Source organism: Lytechinus variegatus, chromosome 1, assembly GCF_018143015.1.
Source record: "Lytechinus variegatus isolate NC3 chromosome 1, Lvar_3.0, whole genome shotgun sequence".
Taxonomy (NCBI): Eukaryota; Metazoa; Echinodermata; class Echinoidea; order Temnopleuroida; family Toxopneustidae; genus Lytechinus; species Lytechinus variegatus.
The window spans coordinates 22126442-22146742 of NC_054740.1; the positions used below are offsets into that span (position 1 = coordinate 22126442).

General features: G+C 35.9%; 1 protein-coding gene across 5 annotated transcripts in view; it reads right to left on the reverse strand.

Moving 5' to 3' along the window:
• LOC121409286 (probable phospholipid-transporting ATPase IA) overlaps positions 1-19576 on the reverse strand; it is a 59692-nt gene extending 40116 nt beyond the window's left edge. For 4 of the 5 annotated variants that reach the window (XM_041601220.1, XM_041601194.1, XM_041601211.1 and 1 more), the window contains exons 1-3: positions 6930-8190; positions 4006-4147; positions 1204-1303 (exon numbers count right to left, since the gene is read on the reverse strand). In XM_041601220.1, coding sequence (XP_041457154.1) covers positions 1204-1303; positions 4006-4147; positions 6930-7002 — 315 coding nt within the window. In that variant the 5' untranslated portion in view covers positions 7003-8190. Of the gene's footprint in view, positions 1-1203; positions 1304-4005; positions 4148-6929; positions 8191-19380 lie in introns of those variants that run through there. The other variant, XM_041601229.1, reaches the window with a different exon arrangement.
• Between the last annotated feature and the right edge of the window lie 725 nt (positions 19577-20301).

The following is a 20301-nucleotide window of genomic DNA, read 5'->3' on the forward strand; positions in this document are numbered from 1 at the left end:
TTACACTCCAATTCTACTGTGAACAAAATTATAAACAGGACAAAAAGCCACTTCATGTTCATTGTAGGCCTATCACTGCACAATGAAAAAAGAACAGTACAAGAAGAGCATTATAAACACACTGTCCAGAGTGTAATGTATATCTCATGTACAAGTGCTGTCAGATCAATCCAGATTTAATGAACTCTCTTTTCATCATCAATATTGGAATACCATATGTTCAATTTAACAGGAGTTCACTTTGCTTTCCACTTTAATATCTGAATCAGTGTCAAGAACTGAGCAAATGACTTTCCTTATCAATTCCCCTTTCACTCACCTTTTTCTTTCACTTTGTTTCATGTACACTGTACACTAGAGTGTACTCTACACGTATGTCACCATATATGTAAGCATAGCAGCTTCAGACAAAAGGCATTCACTCAATTGTACAATTGATGAAAATATTCTAAATTTATATTCCTTTTTAATTGGGACTATTTATATTATATCGTTTTTTATTTTTCATTATTTTAATGACTGAAATAATTTGAAACTGAAACTAATTTAATTTAAATTTAATCACATGTATATTTAGGCCTACATAGAAATGCATTATCATAAAAAACTCTCCACAATAAATAGCACTCGTGTGGTGCATGACTTGCTCAAAATTGGAAAGGGCTCAAACTTGGCAAGGGCCCAAGGGGCCTACAATTATTCCTTGTTTTTTTAAATTCTTGATTGATGACTGATTCACACTCCTTAAATTGGCACCGCTCCTGTTTTTCCCCCAATCATTCCCCTAACATAGTAAACACTAAATTGTGCAGAACACCAATCCGTTTTCTAATGATCCATAACATCCTTTAACATGTTTTCTCGAGTTACAGCGAGACAAGCTGAATTATTACTGCACCTGTACGTGATGGAAAGACAGTTTTGACGTCAAATTGGCAAAGGTAGAGAGGGATTTCGGTTCTGTGGATATTACTGACCTCTGGTGATAATTGGATGGGGCAAATGAAGGGGAAATTTTATAACATCCTTGATAAAATAATTCAGGATGACTGACTTAAGTTCTCCAAACCCTTGTATTGGCAAATATGCCTCATTTGTAAAAAATTGTATACATGTAGGCCCTACATACATGTAGGCCTATATGTTTTTTTTTCCCATTATTGTCTTGAAATTCAATTCACTTTTAAACATGATTCAATTTACCTGTAGTAAAGCAATGAAGAGGAAGAAGACATTGGCATAGCGACGGAATTGCTCAAACAGAAACTTTGGGAAGAAAGTGATGAAGGTATACTTTCCAGTGCTGTAGTAAAGAGGAAAACAATAAAAAGACAGTACATGTATATCTTTTTATTTATTTAAATTCAGTATTATAAAAGTATGAGGGCAAATAATGCAGCATGACCACATTTTCTTATCAATTTGTTGAGCTCATGAATAAATACAGGAAAGAGAATACAATAAAATACATTCATATCTAATAAAGCAGATTAAAATAAACCAAGTTTATCTACCAGTAGGAAGTAATTCCTTAAGAAGCTGTGTGCGCTATGAACGCCTAGCTTAGCCGGGTAATATACATGTAGGAGTGCCTTGAGCACCTAACAAGGTGGAAATGTGCGCAATATACATGTAAATATCCTATATTATTATTATTATTAAATAAAGAAATATTAAATGAATGGTCCATTCCTTCTTTAATACAAAACACCCCCCCCCTCCTGCCACTTCACAGGCAAGACTAGACCATTGACAATTAATAGGCAAATGTGCATGGATACATTCAAAAATATATTTTCAATCATCACACTTCAAATCGCTTTACAAGAAGGATAAATAATAGTTGCACAATTTTTAATTTATTTCTTTCAATGGTAAGATTACTACAATACATTTTATAGGTGTGATGGCTCAGTGGATCATTCTCTGGACCTTTAACCACCAGGTCAAGAGTTCAAATCCAACCGCAGGACCAGCGTCCTTTGGCAAGGCAGAATTCTAATTCCCATGTACATGTAGCAGCTTTGAAATGTGTATTTTCATTTATAATGTTTTAACGTTTGTTTGAGGTCTAAGTTTCACATCTTAAACCAGAATTCATCCTTATTTTATCCTTATATCTTCTCTTGACCAGCTGGAAACAGAACCTATAATGGTTTTTTTTCAGTCCTACCTAAAATTGTGATTGTTGTTTAAACGTAAAGGTCAATCTGCCAGTATATTTGAGAGTCATCTCCATCAGGAGATGAAAGCATGAAATATTCATCAAACCTCGTCTTCAATGATTACTATGGACAAGGGTCTCTCATCTACACTGCAATCAAACATGGATCAAGATATGATCAAAAAATCTAGTCAGACCCAAGAATAGATCTGTTCAATATCTCAATTTATTCTACATGTACATACATTATGTTTGATGTACAAAATATCATTTTTTTTAATTTTCATATTCATTTAATCTTCCTCAGATTGTTTAATACTACATACATCAAACCCCTTGTCGACTGATTTGAACAAAGAATGAATTGCATGCTCAGGGGACATCGTGATAGTAGTCATGACACTCGTCTGAGGGACAGGAGTCCAATTCCAAGCCATGTTGTGTTTTCCTTCAGCAAGAAATTAACCCATATTTTGCTGCGTCAACCCAGGTGAGGTGAATGGGTACCTGATTGGAAGAAATTCCTATTATTCCCATTATCATAATTTTTATTGACCCTCTTCTCATCTACTTCATTATTTAAACTAGTTTAGTGGAAACCAGTTTAATGTGTAATAGGGACACTCAAAGCGGTCTTGGAAGTGATTTTTCAGCGTTATTCCAACCTAGTTCAGCAAACCACCTCGCGATGTGGTTTTCAAGACCGCTTGGTATGACGTTCATGATAAACCTGAGGCACGTCACAAATCAAAACCTAAATCAGCAAAAGGAAATCCTAATGATTCTTCACCGGACCCATAGGCCTTCCTATGACATGAATGACTTACGGATACAGGACGCTGTAATTAGGGTGTGTTTAGGGGAAGGTTTGGTGTATAACATCCATTTCATTATGTCATTCTAGGTCAGGTGGGAGTTTGTAAAAGGTCAAGATCAAGATCAAGGGTTTGAGTTGTAGTTGTATGAAGAAACTGGGTGATGGTCAACTGTGTCAGTCTTCATTTGAATGACAAGCACTGAAAGATCACTTCAAACTACAATAGTGTCTTTGCTATCACTGGATAATATTTTAATTTCTGTATCACATCATAAAAGGGAATGGTCTATTTTCTGTATCACATTATAAAAGGGAATGGACTGATTTGTTCATGCTTTCAAACACATTCGAGTATGGTCCTAAACAGTGTAGATCGTAATGAAAAACATCTTCTAACTTTGATTGTGAATGGTTTTGTCAAGTCCTTTAAATTTTGTCAGCCAAATGACGCTAAATTTCATTAGGATTATTAGATTTTTGTAGTAAGTAGGAGGGAGTAAGAACTCTTATGCAGGAAACTAATTTCCTGTTATCGCAGAAAGAATGATATCAATAGACTAAAAACCATGTGCTGAAAGATTTCCCATATCTGAATGTAATTTGATATGTTTCAAGACTATCTGCCAGCCTACTATGACTGATCGTATCAGAAACTCAACATTAATTAATCACCCAGTATAAAGGGCAGTGAATTTCATTCAATACCGGTAATCAAAATGGAAAATCAATTTTGGTTCCCTACTTTTTGTGCAAAATTCACTGAAGTTACCTTTGCAAAATGGAATTCATATCTTGTGCACACTTCCTACTTTGACAAAACAGAATTTTCATTTTAGATCAAATTTAAAATGGAAATATTCTTTGGTTTCATAAATGGAAGAGGCCAGTTTTTGTTTCATGGAAAACCACTGTCCCTACAATGAAAATTGTCTAGATGATGGCAATGGTTGAAACAGGTAGGAGGAGATAGTGAAGGAGATGGGTGGAGAAGATTTGATGGAGTAGGTCTCATTCTGATACTTACTCTACTTCATTGGAGCAGTATTTAATAGGTTGTACTTGATTGATATTAATGAGACGTATATCGGGATCTTGTGCTATCCCACAGTCAGTCTGAGTCAGAGGGGGACCAGAACTCCCAGGAAATGAGGAGCGGTCTTCCATTTCTGAAAAAAAAAGACAAACAATAATGATTTATTCATCTTACTATAAAAAAGGGGAAGAGACTGTATGGATTCCATCACCAAAATAATAACAGACTCTATAGATGGTTTCAAACCACCTCAATCACAAGAATCCCTACAGGTACCCCATTTGGGGTGCCTGGAAATGTATTCCTCCTTGCCGAAATTAAGTGCACTGCGAGAGTGACCCCTTAATTTTAATTTAAATTCCTATGTTAATACTTTATATTGCTTTTTGTCTTTGTAATTGTTTTAATCTGTAATTCATGTTCATTTCAGTTTTTACTGCGAGACATGATGTTTTTAATAAAATCCATTTATCTAATCCATTTATCTATCTAAATCTATCTAATCTTAAATTAGGAAAAAAAATCAGGCTAAACAATACCCAATTATTATTCCAACATTTACATGTACATCACCTGAATACACCCTTCAGAGAAAGTACACAGCTGGTATTTTGTTTTGGGGGATATTATGTATAACTTGCTTTCATACTGCCAAAACTACCTGGTATTTTCTGACCGGGGTAGATCAAGGCAAAATTACTGATCAGCACATACATGTAATAAACCCACGTGTAACACGGAAAATGGAGTTATATACATGTAGAAGTGGAAGGTGGTGACTTGAACTTTGACCTTCTGACCTAAAAATCAATAGGCTTTCTGGGATCCATGCTAGTATCATACAACCAAATAATATGAGCCTAGGTTAAGTCAAACTATATTAGGTAATTGTGTTTACAAGGACTTCAAAAGGGAAGATGAAAAAATGTCACTGTGACCTTTACCTTTAACCTCAAAATCAATAAGCTTCCTGGGATCCATGCTAGTATCATACACACCAAATTATATGAGCCTAGGTTAAGTTCAATAAAAGTTAACATGTTTACAAGGACTGCAGAAGGGTAAGATGTAAACATGTCACTGTGACCTTGACCTTCGACCTTTTGACCTTAAAATCAATCAGCTTCTTGGGATCCATGCTAGTATCATACACACCAAATTACATGAGCCTAGGTTAATCAAAACTGAAGTTATCGCATTTACAAGGAAAAGTTAACAGACAGACGGACGGACACCGAGCATGATACCAAAATACATGTACATGTACGTCCTGTCTTGAAGATCTACATGTAGAAGATTTCCATTGTCAATTGCATGCTTCCTTATAAAGTGTAAAATGATAATTTACTCCTCCATCATAAATGAATGATAATAATTGTACTGGTATGAAACAGCTATGTGGTAATATCTTGTGATGTTTGTAATAAGATCCGAGCAACATGATCTACATGTATTGGTAAAATTATAAAAATTTATTAAATGGATCAATTTCAAACATGATACTGCCATCATTGTTGCTCCCAATGCTTCCATCCCGTATGATTGTGATTGCAGCATTGTAATAGACTGTACAGTGTAGGATGTAATGTGTCTACACACTGCTGCACTCAACCCAGGTGAGGAGAATTGTTATCCAATGCTAGATTTAGAATGCACTATCAAAGCTTGCTGTCAGAAGAGGCAGCCGAAGTAATTTAAGCCTTAAAGATATATAAATTTCTTTCATCATTGTTACTTTGTACATGTACGTATCATCATTATCATCATCATTGCAGTCACCATTATTATATGTATGTTAAGCTCGATATTCTTCAAGGTTTAAACCACTAATATCCTTGAAGCTTTACATTTCTATAAAAACAGGTGATCATCATCACCAGTTACATGTACATGTAGGCCTACTGTAACAGTTCATGTTGTACTTGTAGACATTTAATTTCCTAATACAGGCCTACATGTATACTAAATAAAATTTAGTTCAACTGTGAAATACACACTGGACAGGTATGCATGTAGAATAGTACATCATAGGTACACTCATCTTAGATTCCCTCTCAGTCTCGTATCCAGAAAACAAGTCATAGATACCTCCTAGAGAGAGAAGAAGGAGAGTTAATCAACGATAGAAAGCAGGACGTTACAATTTTCTCTCTGCGCCATATCCTGATTAATAAGCAACTTGAGCGAGAGCTTCCAATTTAGTTTCTCTTCCATACTCATCAATTTCAATCACCAATCAAGGTACAATCAATAACAGACACTGTACATGTTAAGACTGTGAGCAATTGCACTACCATAAATGCACATTGTACTTCACACATTATTTCTATCTAAAGGCCCATGATCTCTCTAATCCTACATATTCATCTCTCTTTATCAGTTTTATTTTCTCTAGATACACACTGAACCATAACAGACATCAAATACATGTATCATGTTAGCTATAGTTATAAAATAAACCAAAACCGATTTCCCTGTGAATAACCTTCGTTCAGGGGGAAATGGACTTGTTTTTTTTTTTCAGGCCGACTCAGACCTATCACCGTGTATAAACCTCACCCCTGACTTTTGCTTGTATCCCGCCGAGAAAAAGGTGCAGTTAATAGACCGTTACTTACGGTAATTTTAAATATGAACTTATCTTTGGTGGGGTAAGAAAGCCCAAATGTTGAATTTTAAAATTTCATTCAGAAAAATTTGATATGCATATTTTAAAAGGGCGCACCCAATTTGACCTCGCTTTCCTGCTCAACAAAAATTACGATGCGAAGCCAACTGGAGATTTTGCCTCTGAAAAATTAAGCATAAACAGCACTCCCAGAACCATGTTTACGATCGGCATTCTGAAACGACGTTTTAAAACATTGATTCTGTCCTTGCAATGGAAGCATAAACACACCCTAAATCCAACCTACCAATAACATCTTGACTCTCTTGAGCATTGTTTTGTCCAGGTAGACACTTGTTTGTTTCCTGTAATGATCCCATTGTAATCCTTCTTGATTCCAAAATGTTAACTGTTTCTTTGTGTTTCACATTCACATATGAAGTGTTTAATCCTCAAATGTATTATAAAATATATTTCCTGCATTTACAAAAATAAATTTCTCAAAGAAGGCACATCAATCTAATTGTTATAAGCTACATGTACAGACATCCTTACATCTGATTGGCTCAAAGAACAATATTCACAATATTCATTGATCGTTTTATGAAATATTCCCCTGATTGTATATTACTTATGAACAGAAACGACTTGCGCTGAATTGCCACAAAAAGAAGAAAATGCACAAACACGTGCACAGTCTGACGTAGATTTGTGTCTGAGGTGATATTGGTACGCTAGAGGCAGACTGTGCAGCAGAGCATCATATCTTAATCAACTGGATCCTCTAAACAGATGGCTTCAAGCTTCAAGAACCAATGAATTTAATTCCTATTTTCCTGTATGACACTCCTTCCTCACAATATGCAGTAGCATACAAATGTTGACGTCATTTATTGAATTTATATGAATATCATCCACAAGATCTGTTACCTTCAAACAGGATTTACACTTTGATAGAATAAATACAACAGAATGATAGAAGATTGGAGACATCTACATGTACATGTATTTAATCAAAGTAAATCCTCAATTTAGAAACTAGCCAGGTAGCATTAGTTTAGAATGTCCACAACTCTGTTCAAATTGCTTTAATGCAAACTCTCTTTGAAGCAATACATCAGTAGATGATGATCGTCCATTCAGCATTAACCAGATGCCTTTATAATGTTTACTGAATATCCGGGTGACCTATTACATTGAAAATATGGATTAAATTGTAAACTTGATCTGAAAAAAATCAAGCAATATTGAGTGAATTTTCCTCTGAAATAAATCTGTCATTTGTTCCCCTGCTGTATTTCACACCTCTGGAATCAGATTCACTTTATAAGCACAATAAATCCAGACAGGTCAAGTACTGTGATGAATGCAAAACGGACAGCATCTGTGGCCTCTCTGATCAGTGATGATCACAATACATGACAATGGACATCAAATTAAATCATGACATTACATCCATCCTCACTATCCAATAGGCATGTACTTTCCTTCCAACTGGCTTTTCTGCTACAAACTGGTAGAGTGACTACCACATAGCAGCGCTGCTGCAAGCGCTACCAAGGTACAGTGAATTAACCACCGAGACCCTGCAGGGATAGTTTGGGCATGGAGCGACTAGGTCTATGGTTGAGGCATGGATGGTTTGGGTATGATTCATCTCTACTCTGCCTGCAGAGAGAGAGAGAGGGGGAGGGGGGGTGGCTGCTACACATACTGTATTAACTCTATATGCCTGACTGGAGTGAAGTAGGCTCAGGTTACATGAGGGGGCTGTTTAACTTGAACTCTGAAAGTCATTCGATCGACAGCCACTACAGACCATGAGACCCCAACACACACACGCCGCCGCCGTTTATGCTCAACTGACAACATAAAGCCAAACCTTAAAGGTCAAGTCCACCCCAGAAAAAAGTTGATTTGAATAAATAGAGAAAAACAAAATGAGCATAACACTGACATTTCAAAGTTTCACTTATTTTTCACAAAACAGTGATATGCAACACTCAATTACATGGAAATGAGACAGCCGAGGAGACGATATCCCTCAATCACTATTTCTTTTGTTTTTTGTTTGAATTATACAATATTTCATTTTTTACAGATTTGACAATAAGGACCAAGTGGACTGCACCATATTGTACATACATGTATAAATGTCGTATTATTTAAGGCAATGCTAAATGTTCAGGGAGGAATTAATTGTTGCTTCACTTGACAATGAGAAAATTAGAATATTTCATATAATAAAATACAAAAAGAAACAGTGATTGGATGACGTCATCAGTCTCCTCATTTACATGTCGACCAGGATGTACATTTTGTGAGATTAAGCAAAACTTCAAAATGTCCAAAACTTTCTTATTTTACATCGATTTTGATGACAATTTCAGTTTTATATGGGAAGTTCACCCTGAAGAAAAGTTTGTTGTAAAAGTAGCAGAAAATATATAAAAAAAACATTGGTGAAGGTTTAAAGGACAAGTCCACCCAAACAAAATGTTTATTTGAATAAAAAGAGAAAAATCCAAAAAGCATAACAATGAAGATTTCATCGAAATTGGATGTAAAATAAGAAAGTTATGATATTTTGAGGTTTCAATTATTTCACTGAATACATGTAGTAATGTACATGTATCCTGGTCTGTCTGCAAATAATGACTGATGATGTCACTGTTTCTGTTTTTATTTTATTATATGAAATATCCTATTTTTCTCCTCATTGTGTTGTGAAACAAAGTTTTGTTCCTCCCTGAACAGGTACATGTAGTATTACCATTGTTTTTACATGTCATGGTTCAGTCAAGTTGGTCCTTATTGTCACATCAGTAAAAATTGAAATATTGTACATGTATAATTCAAACAATAAAAGACAAAAGAAATAGTGAATGAGGGATATCATCGACTCAGAGCTTCAATTTTGAGGAAGGAACGTGACCGCGCCGGCACTCCTAAAAAAAAAAGCAAGGAGAATAAAATATTGCGCTCCTTAAAAAATAAAAAAAAAACTTCACCAAAAGTTGCTGAAATTTCATATTTTACACATTCATAAAATAGACATCTATTTTCCGTTATTCCTTGCAATAATTTTTATTTTGTTGGAAACTACCAAAAAGAAGAATATTCACCCATTTCCTGACTCTGATTTATGTTAAACTAGGTAAATATTGTAGTCACATAGGAAGATTTTCATGGTGTTGACCAAGTGTAAAACAATCAAATGATCAACAACATTTTCAGTTCATGTTTGCAACGCCATAGAAGTCTACATGTGGGACTATAATATTTACCGATTGTAACATTGACAGAGTCAAAAAAGAGATGAATATTCTTTATTTTCCTGATAGTTTTCAACTAAATCAAAATAATTTCTAGGAATTATGGAAAATAGATGGCCATTTCACAGATTTAAAGATGTGTATGTAAAATGTGAAATTTTTGTCAATTTTTTGTAAAGTTTTTTTTAAAGCAGGAGCCGATATTTTGTAAACTAGGCCCATTTTGAAAGTCAATTTTTGATGCACGTGTACATGGCCTGTTTTTCGGTTGTGTTCACGCTGTAAACACTGAGAGCCAGTTATGTTACATGTACATAACATGATAACTTGGGTTAGGCTTATTCATATAGATTATTTTCTACACTGCTAATTCGATCGAATATCGATGCATCGAAATTTGAAGGAGGGAAAATCTAGTCAATACTTTTTTTTGCTCCGTCATGACCGCACTGATATGCGCTGAGGGCCAGGGTAAGCATTGAACAAGTGGCCGGATGAAGAGCATGCAATAAAGATCATCCATTTTTTCCATGATCACAAAACAAGACCTAAAAAAAGGTATTCAAGCAGAATTCTTCCCAAAATATCTAAAACAATGGTATTTGCAGATGACAACATATAGGCCTTACGTTTGAAATATACTAATATGGAAGACAGAAACAAGTCTATCCGAACGATTCTCGGTCAACTCACAGTCACAGTCCAGACTCGCACACACACTAAAGCCCCTAATACTACTCTCACTCTCCCGAAACGACAGACGCGCTTGCCGCCCAACAAGTGCTATTCTAGCAGAGACTGTTCCCCGCGGAGATGTACATGTAGTTGGATCCAAAATGAGCTGCAAATTGATGGGAATAGATATCATATGTAATTTTAGGTATATGTAATTTTCTCAGGATGGTCATTTGAATTGGAATTCTATGCTGATTATAACAGTTGTGATAAAAGTTGGTGGAATACCAGTATGAGTCATGACGATGTTTGAGAATTAATCCTGATAATGATATGTTTGATAATCCATCTTTAGACTCAGGATAAATTGAGCTCTAAATTTATATGAATGATTATTGGATGTAAACTATTATCAAATTAGTATGATTTAATAACATTCTATAGCCATAGTAAAAATATTGGCAATGTCAGCAATGAAGTTATGTTATGTTGGAATATGGAAGTACTCTGGACATCTCCGAGATAAAGAAACAATTTGCGCAGGCGCGATTGACAACATAATATTCTATTCATGAATTCGAATGCGGAGTTGGGCACAAAGTCACAAACAAGCTTCAAATTGATGGGAATAAATATCAAACGTAATTTTCTATGCCTTGTCATGTAAAATTGTATTCTACAGTGTAAGGTGTTATTACGATTGTGATAAAAGCTTCTGCAACGATGATGTTTGAAAATCAATCCTGACACGATATATATTTTTTTAGACAAGTACACCCATCCTTCATTACAGAATTCGTGGTCCGGGCTGAAAATATTTATATCTTAAGATATACATGTAGAGTACATGTAGAATTCACTGAGCAAAATGCCAAAAATTTCATCAAAATGATCAGATAAGAAACAAAGTTATTGAAGTTTAAAGTTTAGCAATATTTTGTGAAAACAGTCATCATGAATATTAATTAGGTGGGCTGATAATGTCACATGTCACATCCCAACTTTCCGTTTTCTTAATGTTATTGCATAAAATCATAACTTTTTCATTATTTCATACTTGTGTGAATAATATGTCTCCCTTATAATGAAATAAGTTGCAACAATAAATATCTACCAGTAATGCACTTTAAGTTGTCAATCCAATTTTTCTAGTTCTTGGAGGAAAAATTTTGAATAAACCTAATTTCATATAATAAAGTACAAAAGAACAAGTGGGGATGTGACCTAAACCCCTTTTGCAAGCAAACTGAAATGAATCCAATCTCTTTTGAATAAAAAGTGATTTTTTCCCCCACTTTTATTGACACTTAAATTTGAATTTCTTATTTCCTTTGGTATATTCAGAGTGACTAAAATCTATAGGTTTTAAGACAAAAAACAAAAAAATTATGAAAAATGGACCTAACCCTTTTTGACAAATGAGCTCTTTAGAGGAGTTTATTTGAAAAAGAGGTTGTAGGTTTACTCCAAGAAAATATTATTTCCTTATTCTCCCATATTGCAATATTCTTTTGCGAAACTAAAGTTTCATATGATACCATACCATGTGAACATAAAATTGGGAATAAAACTAAAGAAATCTACCTGTCTTCATGTTTTCTTAAGTAATCTTTTCCAAAATATTCTTTGTGGACCTAACCCCTTTGAAAAAAAAAATTCTTTGCCATTTTTGTTCACTTTTTAATGGGAATTTCAACTTTTCTTTGGTATCATCTTTATACAGAGCTACCAGAAATCTAAAGTCTATGAGACAACAAAAGTATAGAAATTTGACATCTCCAAAAGACACAGATGTCCCCACTTGAGGCGATCAGAAATTCATTCAATTTGATTGAACTAAATATCATGCAGAAACCAATATGCATATACATAATGAACAAATTTTGACCTTTGACCTTAAGACTCAACCTTTCCATAATAATCTCTGACAGAAGATATTACAGTCAGGTCATTTGATGTGACTTGACTGTAGTCCTGGACTCCTGGACTGTATTTTGGTGTCATCTTCCCAGACATGAAACATTTTTAATATCTGGTGAATATTTCCAAAGTTATCATGCGGAAAACAACCTTGCGTATGAGCTGTGGCCTTTGACCTGCGGACTCTGAATTTGAACTTAGCCTGTATTTCAGTGTCATCTACCTACACATCCAAATTTTTTTTAATCTGTTGAATATGTCACAAGTTATCATGCAGAAACCAACTCACACATTTAATGAGCTGTGACCTTTGTTTTAATATAGAAAAAATAATCTGCAGAATCAAGTTATATAATGAAAAGCCGAAATGGAAACTGACAGTGTAAAAAAATCAAGCATTTGTCCAAAAGAAAAAGAGAAAATAATCCAAATATTGTCAACCTTATTTTGGCACACATAGAGATGTAACTGAGAATAACCTTGTTCATTGAATGAGTGGGAATAACCAATCATAACACTTACATGTAACAGAGACCAAAGTTTTTGGTCTAGTTCAAGGATCCATGATGAAGTATATATATTTTTAAAAATATCATCATGGAGTCCTCAAAGGCAAAGCTATGTGGAGCCCTGCACTAGGTCCAGGAGCCTCCTCAGTCCTGGCTATGGCCTCTGCAGAGGTAGCCAGGGGCCCATTTCTCAACACCGTCATAAGTCTAACTTCTTGACTAAATCGGAGATAGTGAGCTACTTGTCCGCTAACCGTTTCATGAAGCCCTCTTTACCAAGATCGGGTACAACAACCTCACTAAATATTTATGACACCTCCGAAACCTGTCCTAACTTCTTTCTTAATGACGTAGTGGCATCACGTGGGTAGACTATGACATGCAAAAGTGCTTAGAAATTTTAAAATTATAATCTTACATAATCAACCATAGAGGTTGAAATGACATCACAAAACAAGTGGGATAATGCATTCAATGATAATTGTAATACAAATATTAATAAACTATAAAAAACTGTTGTTAAACGTCACAAAACCATTCATTTTGAAATAGTAAAATGATTTAATCGATAAAGTGGTAGGGGTGTCCCGCGGGCGAGACAAAAAAACGGGGGCCTTCGGAACTACAAATGTTTGTGAAAACAGGGGTCCTTGGAACGGATCGCCGAGTGAGTATGCATCCCCATGGAACGGGAATGCGTGCATAATGCAGCTTGCGCGGCCTCCACGGGGTGCGCTTGCGCAGAGGCGATGGTCAGATAGTGCTCTGCGGCCGCTTTTCACCAAAAATGCAGCTAACTGCAGGAGATCAATGTGACCAGAACGGCGTAACGAAAAATATGGGAAGCTTTGGAGCGGATTTCTTTCTTCTTTTTTTTTCTCGATAAGAAGAAAATGTTATGCCTTGGAGCGGCTTTCTTTGTTCTTTTTCTCAATAAGACAAAAATGCTATGCCTTGGAACGGAAATTTGAGTGTAAAAGTGGGGGTCCCCTCCGCGGCACATACCCACAATGCATAATATACTGAGTGCCCCCACCCCGGGGGGGGGGCTTACTCTAAAAAAAGCCAGGGGTGGTATTCTGAGATCCATTTTATCTCAGATAAAATAAAATATTTTATCTCCGTTAAAATCAGAAAAATCTCTCCGAGTTGGTATTCTGAGAACAATTTTATCTTCATTTTATCTCTGTAAGACACACCTATTTTTAAATCAATATCCAATTAGAAACGCGCTCTCTCTCACATCACTCAACCAATGGAAATCCATTCCGCCAGGTGTGGCAAAGGAGTGGGTTGCGTCAATTTATTGACTTCAAATACGCTTGCGCGTCTGTTACAGAGATTTCTCTTTCAAGAATTACAATACTCTAATCTTTTTTTCGAAGTCTACATCGCATCTTTTCAAGCATCATTTCAAAGACAATATAAGTCAAGAAAAGTCTTATAGTCATGCAGCATATGTCATGATTTACCGGCTACTTCGACAAATTGGCTAAGTCTGATTTTTCACTCTTATGTGATTGGTGACATCACAAGGATCAACTTTCAACTTGGTGACAAATTTCTAATGGTCATCTTGACCATGTGAGGGGTCAAAATGGGGTCAATTTTTGGAATTGCCCCGATTGTGTCGAGTTAAATATCAAATTGTTTGTCTGGTTATACTGAACAAAAAAGTGTACACAGTCATATACTCTTGACCTCCCGTAAAAAAAGATATTACCGGAAATAGCAAAAGGTCAACGAACTTTCGTTACATTGTATATATATATATATATATATATATATATATATACAAATTACACTGAAGGTGTTAAGAAAGCTATTTTCCGGGGGGTTCTTTCTTTTCTTTTTCATGTTTGTACTTTTTTTTATTTTCGATTTTAATAAGTTCACTTTCAGAGATCCTTATCCAGAAGATATTAGGGTCAAGACAAGGTTAGGGAAAGGTCAAAAGGCTAACATGTAGCTAAAATACACTAAAAGTGACTAGAATCATAGAGGTCTCATTTTTTATGGGTTCATTATTTTGAAAAGTCTGTATCTATAACATTAAATAAATTAAGATGCTTATTTAGGAACAAAATAGATTAACAGAGATAGACGTCGAATGCGTTTAGTGTGGTATCATGGTATTGCAGGAATACCTTGAAACAACTTGACAAACCCTTATGCCCTTAAAATCTTATCATCTTCATGATGTAATAAGTGCAACCAGCTCTTTCCGAGTTTCTTTTTTTAAGGAAATCAATTTAAGTTCAATTCATTTTCAATTTACTAGTCTTTGATATTTAAAGAAACATTTCCTTCATTGCTTTGTCAGAATATTTCAATCAACAGAAATTATTGTATTGTAGTAGGGTATAAGTATAATACTATGTTAACAGAATAAACATCGATTGACCAGTGCCCCAGCTCCTAAGAAAGATGCATAACATTTCATTTGGATTACATGTGTAACTTAAGAATAATATTATGTGGTTTGGATTGAAGATGATATCCTCCAATTGCTCCTTAATTAATTCAAAATGTGTGACGGTTATATTATTTCTGACAAAGAGGCAACATCATGCAGGCATGCATATTGTAGAAGTGTATGTCAATTATGCTGATGTGATATATTTTGACCATTACTCGATCTATGGAGCCAAGAAGGGCTACACAATTCTGGTGTTGTGCTGCTCTGAGCTAATCATCGGGGCCGCTTTTGCATATTGTAAAGGAAATTTATAGATTTCGTGCATAATTTTGGTCAATTATTATGTATCTTTCAGTAAAAAAAAATATGCAAGTTTTCACAATTTCTGGGGGCCGCTACCACCTCCGCCCGCTGCGGCATGGCCGTGGTTTACTTCAATGAAATTTGATGTGATTATTCTTTCTGGCAACATCCAGGTAGTTCACAAAGTAGGAGAAAAAAAAATGACAAAAGAACAATCAGCATCTATGCAGTATGCATATCATTATCATGAGAACAGGTATTAAGTTTAGATTCACGTTATATGCTCTGGAAAAAAAAAACTTGATAAACACTTGATAAAATAGTAGGCCTAAAAGCCATGTTAATGACAGCACAATCAGAAATATTGTGCAGTCCTTTTTGGCTCCAGAAATGGTCAGAATATATCACATCAGCATAATGGACACTAACGACTACAATGAGCATGCCTGAAAAATGTTGCCTCTTTGTTAGAAATATTATAACCGTCACTCGTTCCAATTAATCAAGGAACAATAAAATCATTGGAGCCCAACTTATCATATCATCCTCAATCCTAACCTCATTATCTTATTCGTAAGTTAAGTCAAATAAGATATTGGGCATCTTTCTTTGGAGTTGGGAGCACTGATCAATCGATGTGTTTATTAGCATACATGTAGTATTACACATATACCCCAGTACATTACAATATTTTCTGTTGATTAAAATATTCTGTACAAAGCAAATGGATGAAATGCTTCTTTACATATCAAAGATTGGTAAATTGGAAATGAAAAGAACTTGAATTGAGTTCCTACATGTAAATCAAGCAACTCAGAAAGAGCTGGTTGCACTTACATGTATAATGTCATGAAGATGGTACAATTTTTATAGGTTTTGTCAAGTCGTTTCAAGGTATTCCTGCAATAAACCATGATACCACACTCAAACTATTCGACGTCTATCACTGTTTATCTATTTTGTTCCTAAATGAGCACATTTTACCCCCTTTTTATCTATTGGATGTCTTAATCGTTATAGGGTATTCATTTGTCTCGCAATCTACTATGGTCAACAAGGAAATTCGTGATCACTCTCGCAAAAAGTGTTCACTGGCTTTCTGGGAAATTCGTGATAATGTCTTCTTAGAGACTTTTTAAAATGAAGATCCTACTTCTAAATTCAAACCGCTTTTATAGTGTATTTTGGCTACCAATGAAAGTTTGTTGACCTCTTGACCTTTCCCTGACCTTGTCTTGACCCTTAATATCTTCTGTATAACGACTTCTGAAGATGAACTTATTAAAACAAAAAATAAAAAAAGTACACACATGCAAAACAGAAAAAAACGAAAATATTAGCTTTTTATCACCTTTGGTGTAATTTGCCATATAATATACAATGTAACGAAAGTTTGTTGACCTCTTGACATTTCCGGGCATAACTTTTTAATGGGAGGTCAAGAGTATATGGTTGTGTACACTTTTTTGTTCAGTATAGCCAGACAAACAATTTGATATATGACTCAACACAATCGGGGCTGGTCTACTTAGACCAGTCATGGAATATGGAAGTATCATCTGGGATCCTTTCACTCAACCTAACGTCATGAGGCTTGAAATGATACAGAGAAGGTATGCTCGCTTTGTTTGCAATGACCGCCGCAGAACAAGCAGTGTCACCTCAATGCTCCAACAACTGCAATGGCCATCCCTGTAAGAAAGGAGAGCCCAGGCAAAGGTTGCGATGATATTCTGTATTAAGAACTCCTTAATATCCATCCCGGAGGCTACTCTGATCCCATCTCTCCATTCCTCACAAAGAGGTCATAACCAGAAATTACAAGTACCATTTGCTAGGACACAGACACTGCAAAAAAGCTACTTTCCTGACGCAACCAGGCTATGGAACGCTCTTCCACAGGTCGCCGTCTCATGTACCTCTCTTCCAAGTTTCAAAAGATAGGTACAGAAAATCCAGCTCCGTTAACTTTCTACGGATGTCTTTTTAGCTGCACACTCTTGAGTCCATTTTAGACCCCTTATTTAAGACACTGTACATACATTGCACCTGCACAACAGTACGACAATACGCCAGACGGTGGCCTGTACTTATACTTATAGAAGAAGGGGCAATTCCAAAAATTGACCCCTATTGAACCAATTTTGACCCCTCACATGGTCAAGATGACCATTAGAAATTTGTCACCAAGTTGGAAGTTGTTCCTTAATATGATGTCACCAATCACATAAAAGTGAAAAATCAGACTTAGCCAATTTTTCGAAGTAGATGACATATGCTGCCTGACTATTATGAAATACTTTCTGATTGTACAGGAATAACGTTGAGGCGTTATTCTCAATATGTAATTTTTCTTCATTTTTATGTCAACATTTGGACTTGGAGTTAATTCACGTAGAAATAATGATGAAATCAACATCGAGGAGATAAAATAGCCCCTACCCTCTTTTAAGTTTATTTTATTTTTTCCCCGGGGGGGCCACTTACATTGACGAGTGGATACCATGCGCGACCAAAAAACACGTAAACAGGATGTCTTTTTCACAATAGGGCACGTTACGTACGTAACATGATAAGGGTGTCAAAAACACAAAAATAATGAAAAAAGGGTATCTATTTCGCAAGGAAAATCACGTGTTTAGGGTCGAATTTGCGGGGATGATAAAACAAAATTAAAATGTTTTATAAAGGATGTCCTTTTTGCCCCAACACTTCGTGTTTAGAGTCCGATTTGCGCGAGGTGCAGAAGGTGGGGTCGTACTAAACCAAAAAAGGTAAAGCCAACAACAGAAGGACCCGTAACAATAAAACATTCCTGTACTTGTTTAGGGGTTCATTTCAGGGAATATTGCCAAGAGTATTGTTTTGTTTCCAATACATGTACTTGTTAAGGGTATGGTTTCACACGCCAATACTTGTTAAGGGGTGCATTTTCAGAATATGGAAATTACGTGTTTAGGGTGCTTTTTGAGACTTCATGGTTGCGCATGGTATCCACTCGTGAATGGAAGTGGCCCCCCCCCCCCCCCCCCCCCCGGATTTTTCCTTCAAAGTAACATAGGCACAAGCAAATCATCCGCGTTGCAATGGCCAAATACGCGATGAGTATGTCTATACGCAGGCATTGCACAATGCATTGTTCTGTTGCGTATCATCTGTAGATACGCAAGATAAAATTTGTACGCAAGATAAAATTAAAAATTTTATCTGAGAGATAAAATGTCATCTCAGAATACCTATTTCATTTTAAGAGATAAAATAAAATATTTTAAAGATAAAAATTACCTCAGCCTCAGCTCAGAGTCAGAATACCGCCCCAGGTCTTCCTTCTCATTCATCTACATGGAGAACGGCAAAACCCTTTCAAACTTTTGTAGGTGAATGAGGAGGAACAGGCCCCAGGCTTCATTGAGAGTAAGCCTACGTCGTCAGTAAATGATTTTAACTCTCAAGAAGCCGCCTGGCTATGCATTGCAGAGGCGGAGGCCGCAGAGCACAAGCAACGAACCGCACCGTGTGTACCGCCCATCATCCCACTGCCTCTAGCTCAGCTCTGACCTGACACGATCGACGTCGGTTACAGCTCCATTCACATGCACAGACACACCCGCTCAGCACAATAATTTAGAGCAAGGAGCTTCAAAGTAACAGACTAACCTTCTAAACGGGAAAAATCTGTCATTATTTCCTTGGTCTTCTCGATGATAAATCAAGTGTGATGGAGCCTCTGCATATATTCCATATGTTATGTACGCAACTTCATTAAAACTTTACTATAATAACATTTTCAAACCTGTTTTCGCAAAATAAACACAAGCCCACCGCAGCTAGCTAGCTAGCTATGCGTACTGCACTGTACAGCGGATCGCGACCAACCTGAAGCGAGCGGACAGACTCAGCAGACACTTTGATATCGCGATATCACAGATTGTCCAATTTCCGCCGATGTGAACACACGGCGATTTCCCGTTCTAATCACGTGTAGTCTCTCTTTCGCAGACCCTTATTTCTATTTTCAATTGAAGTTGTCTCTTAATACCAATATTGTTAGTTGCTACCTTTTTTTTCTTTTATTACAGATTCAAACATCCAACCGAACATGGCTTGTCGGCGAAATACCGGCAAGAAGAAGAAACATTTTGCCGTGAAAGAAGAAGCAATAAGTGGATGCCCGAACTTTTGGGAACTCTTCATGACTTAAGATTGATTTGTTTAGAGAATTACCAAAAAGTAGTTTCATCTTTGCATACTCTAATAATGAAAGCATCGTAGTTAGATTATTAATTTTAGTACTGAGGCTGTTAGCATTAAAAAAAATATGCCGTTAATAGGGAAATGTGTTGAAATCTCAACCCTTATAATACTGATAAATACTAATGCGGATAAGCAGAATTTTCTTTTACTGTTATTTGGTAGATAAGAGAATTTTAAAAAATGTATGGAATATGATGTGCTAATGAAATATGTATGTAATACGAATTAATTGGACCTACCCAGGAAAATGATATGAATAATGGAAGGCCCAATTACCACCCCTTCTAATCCATTTTTGCGACCTGATTTCAGTCCATTAATTTT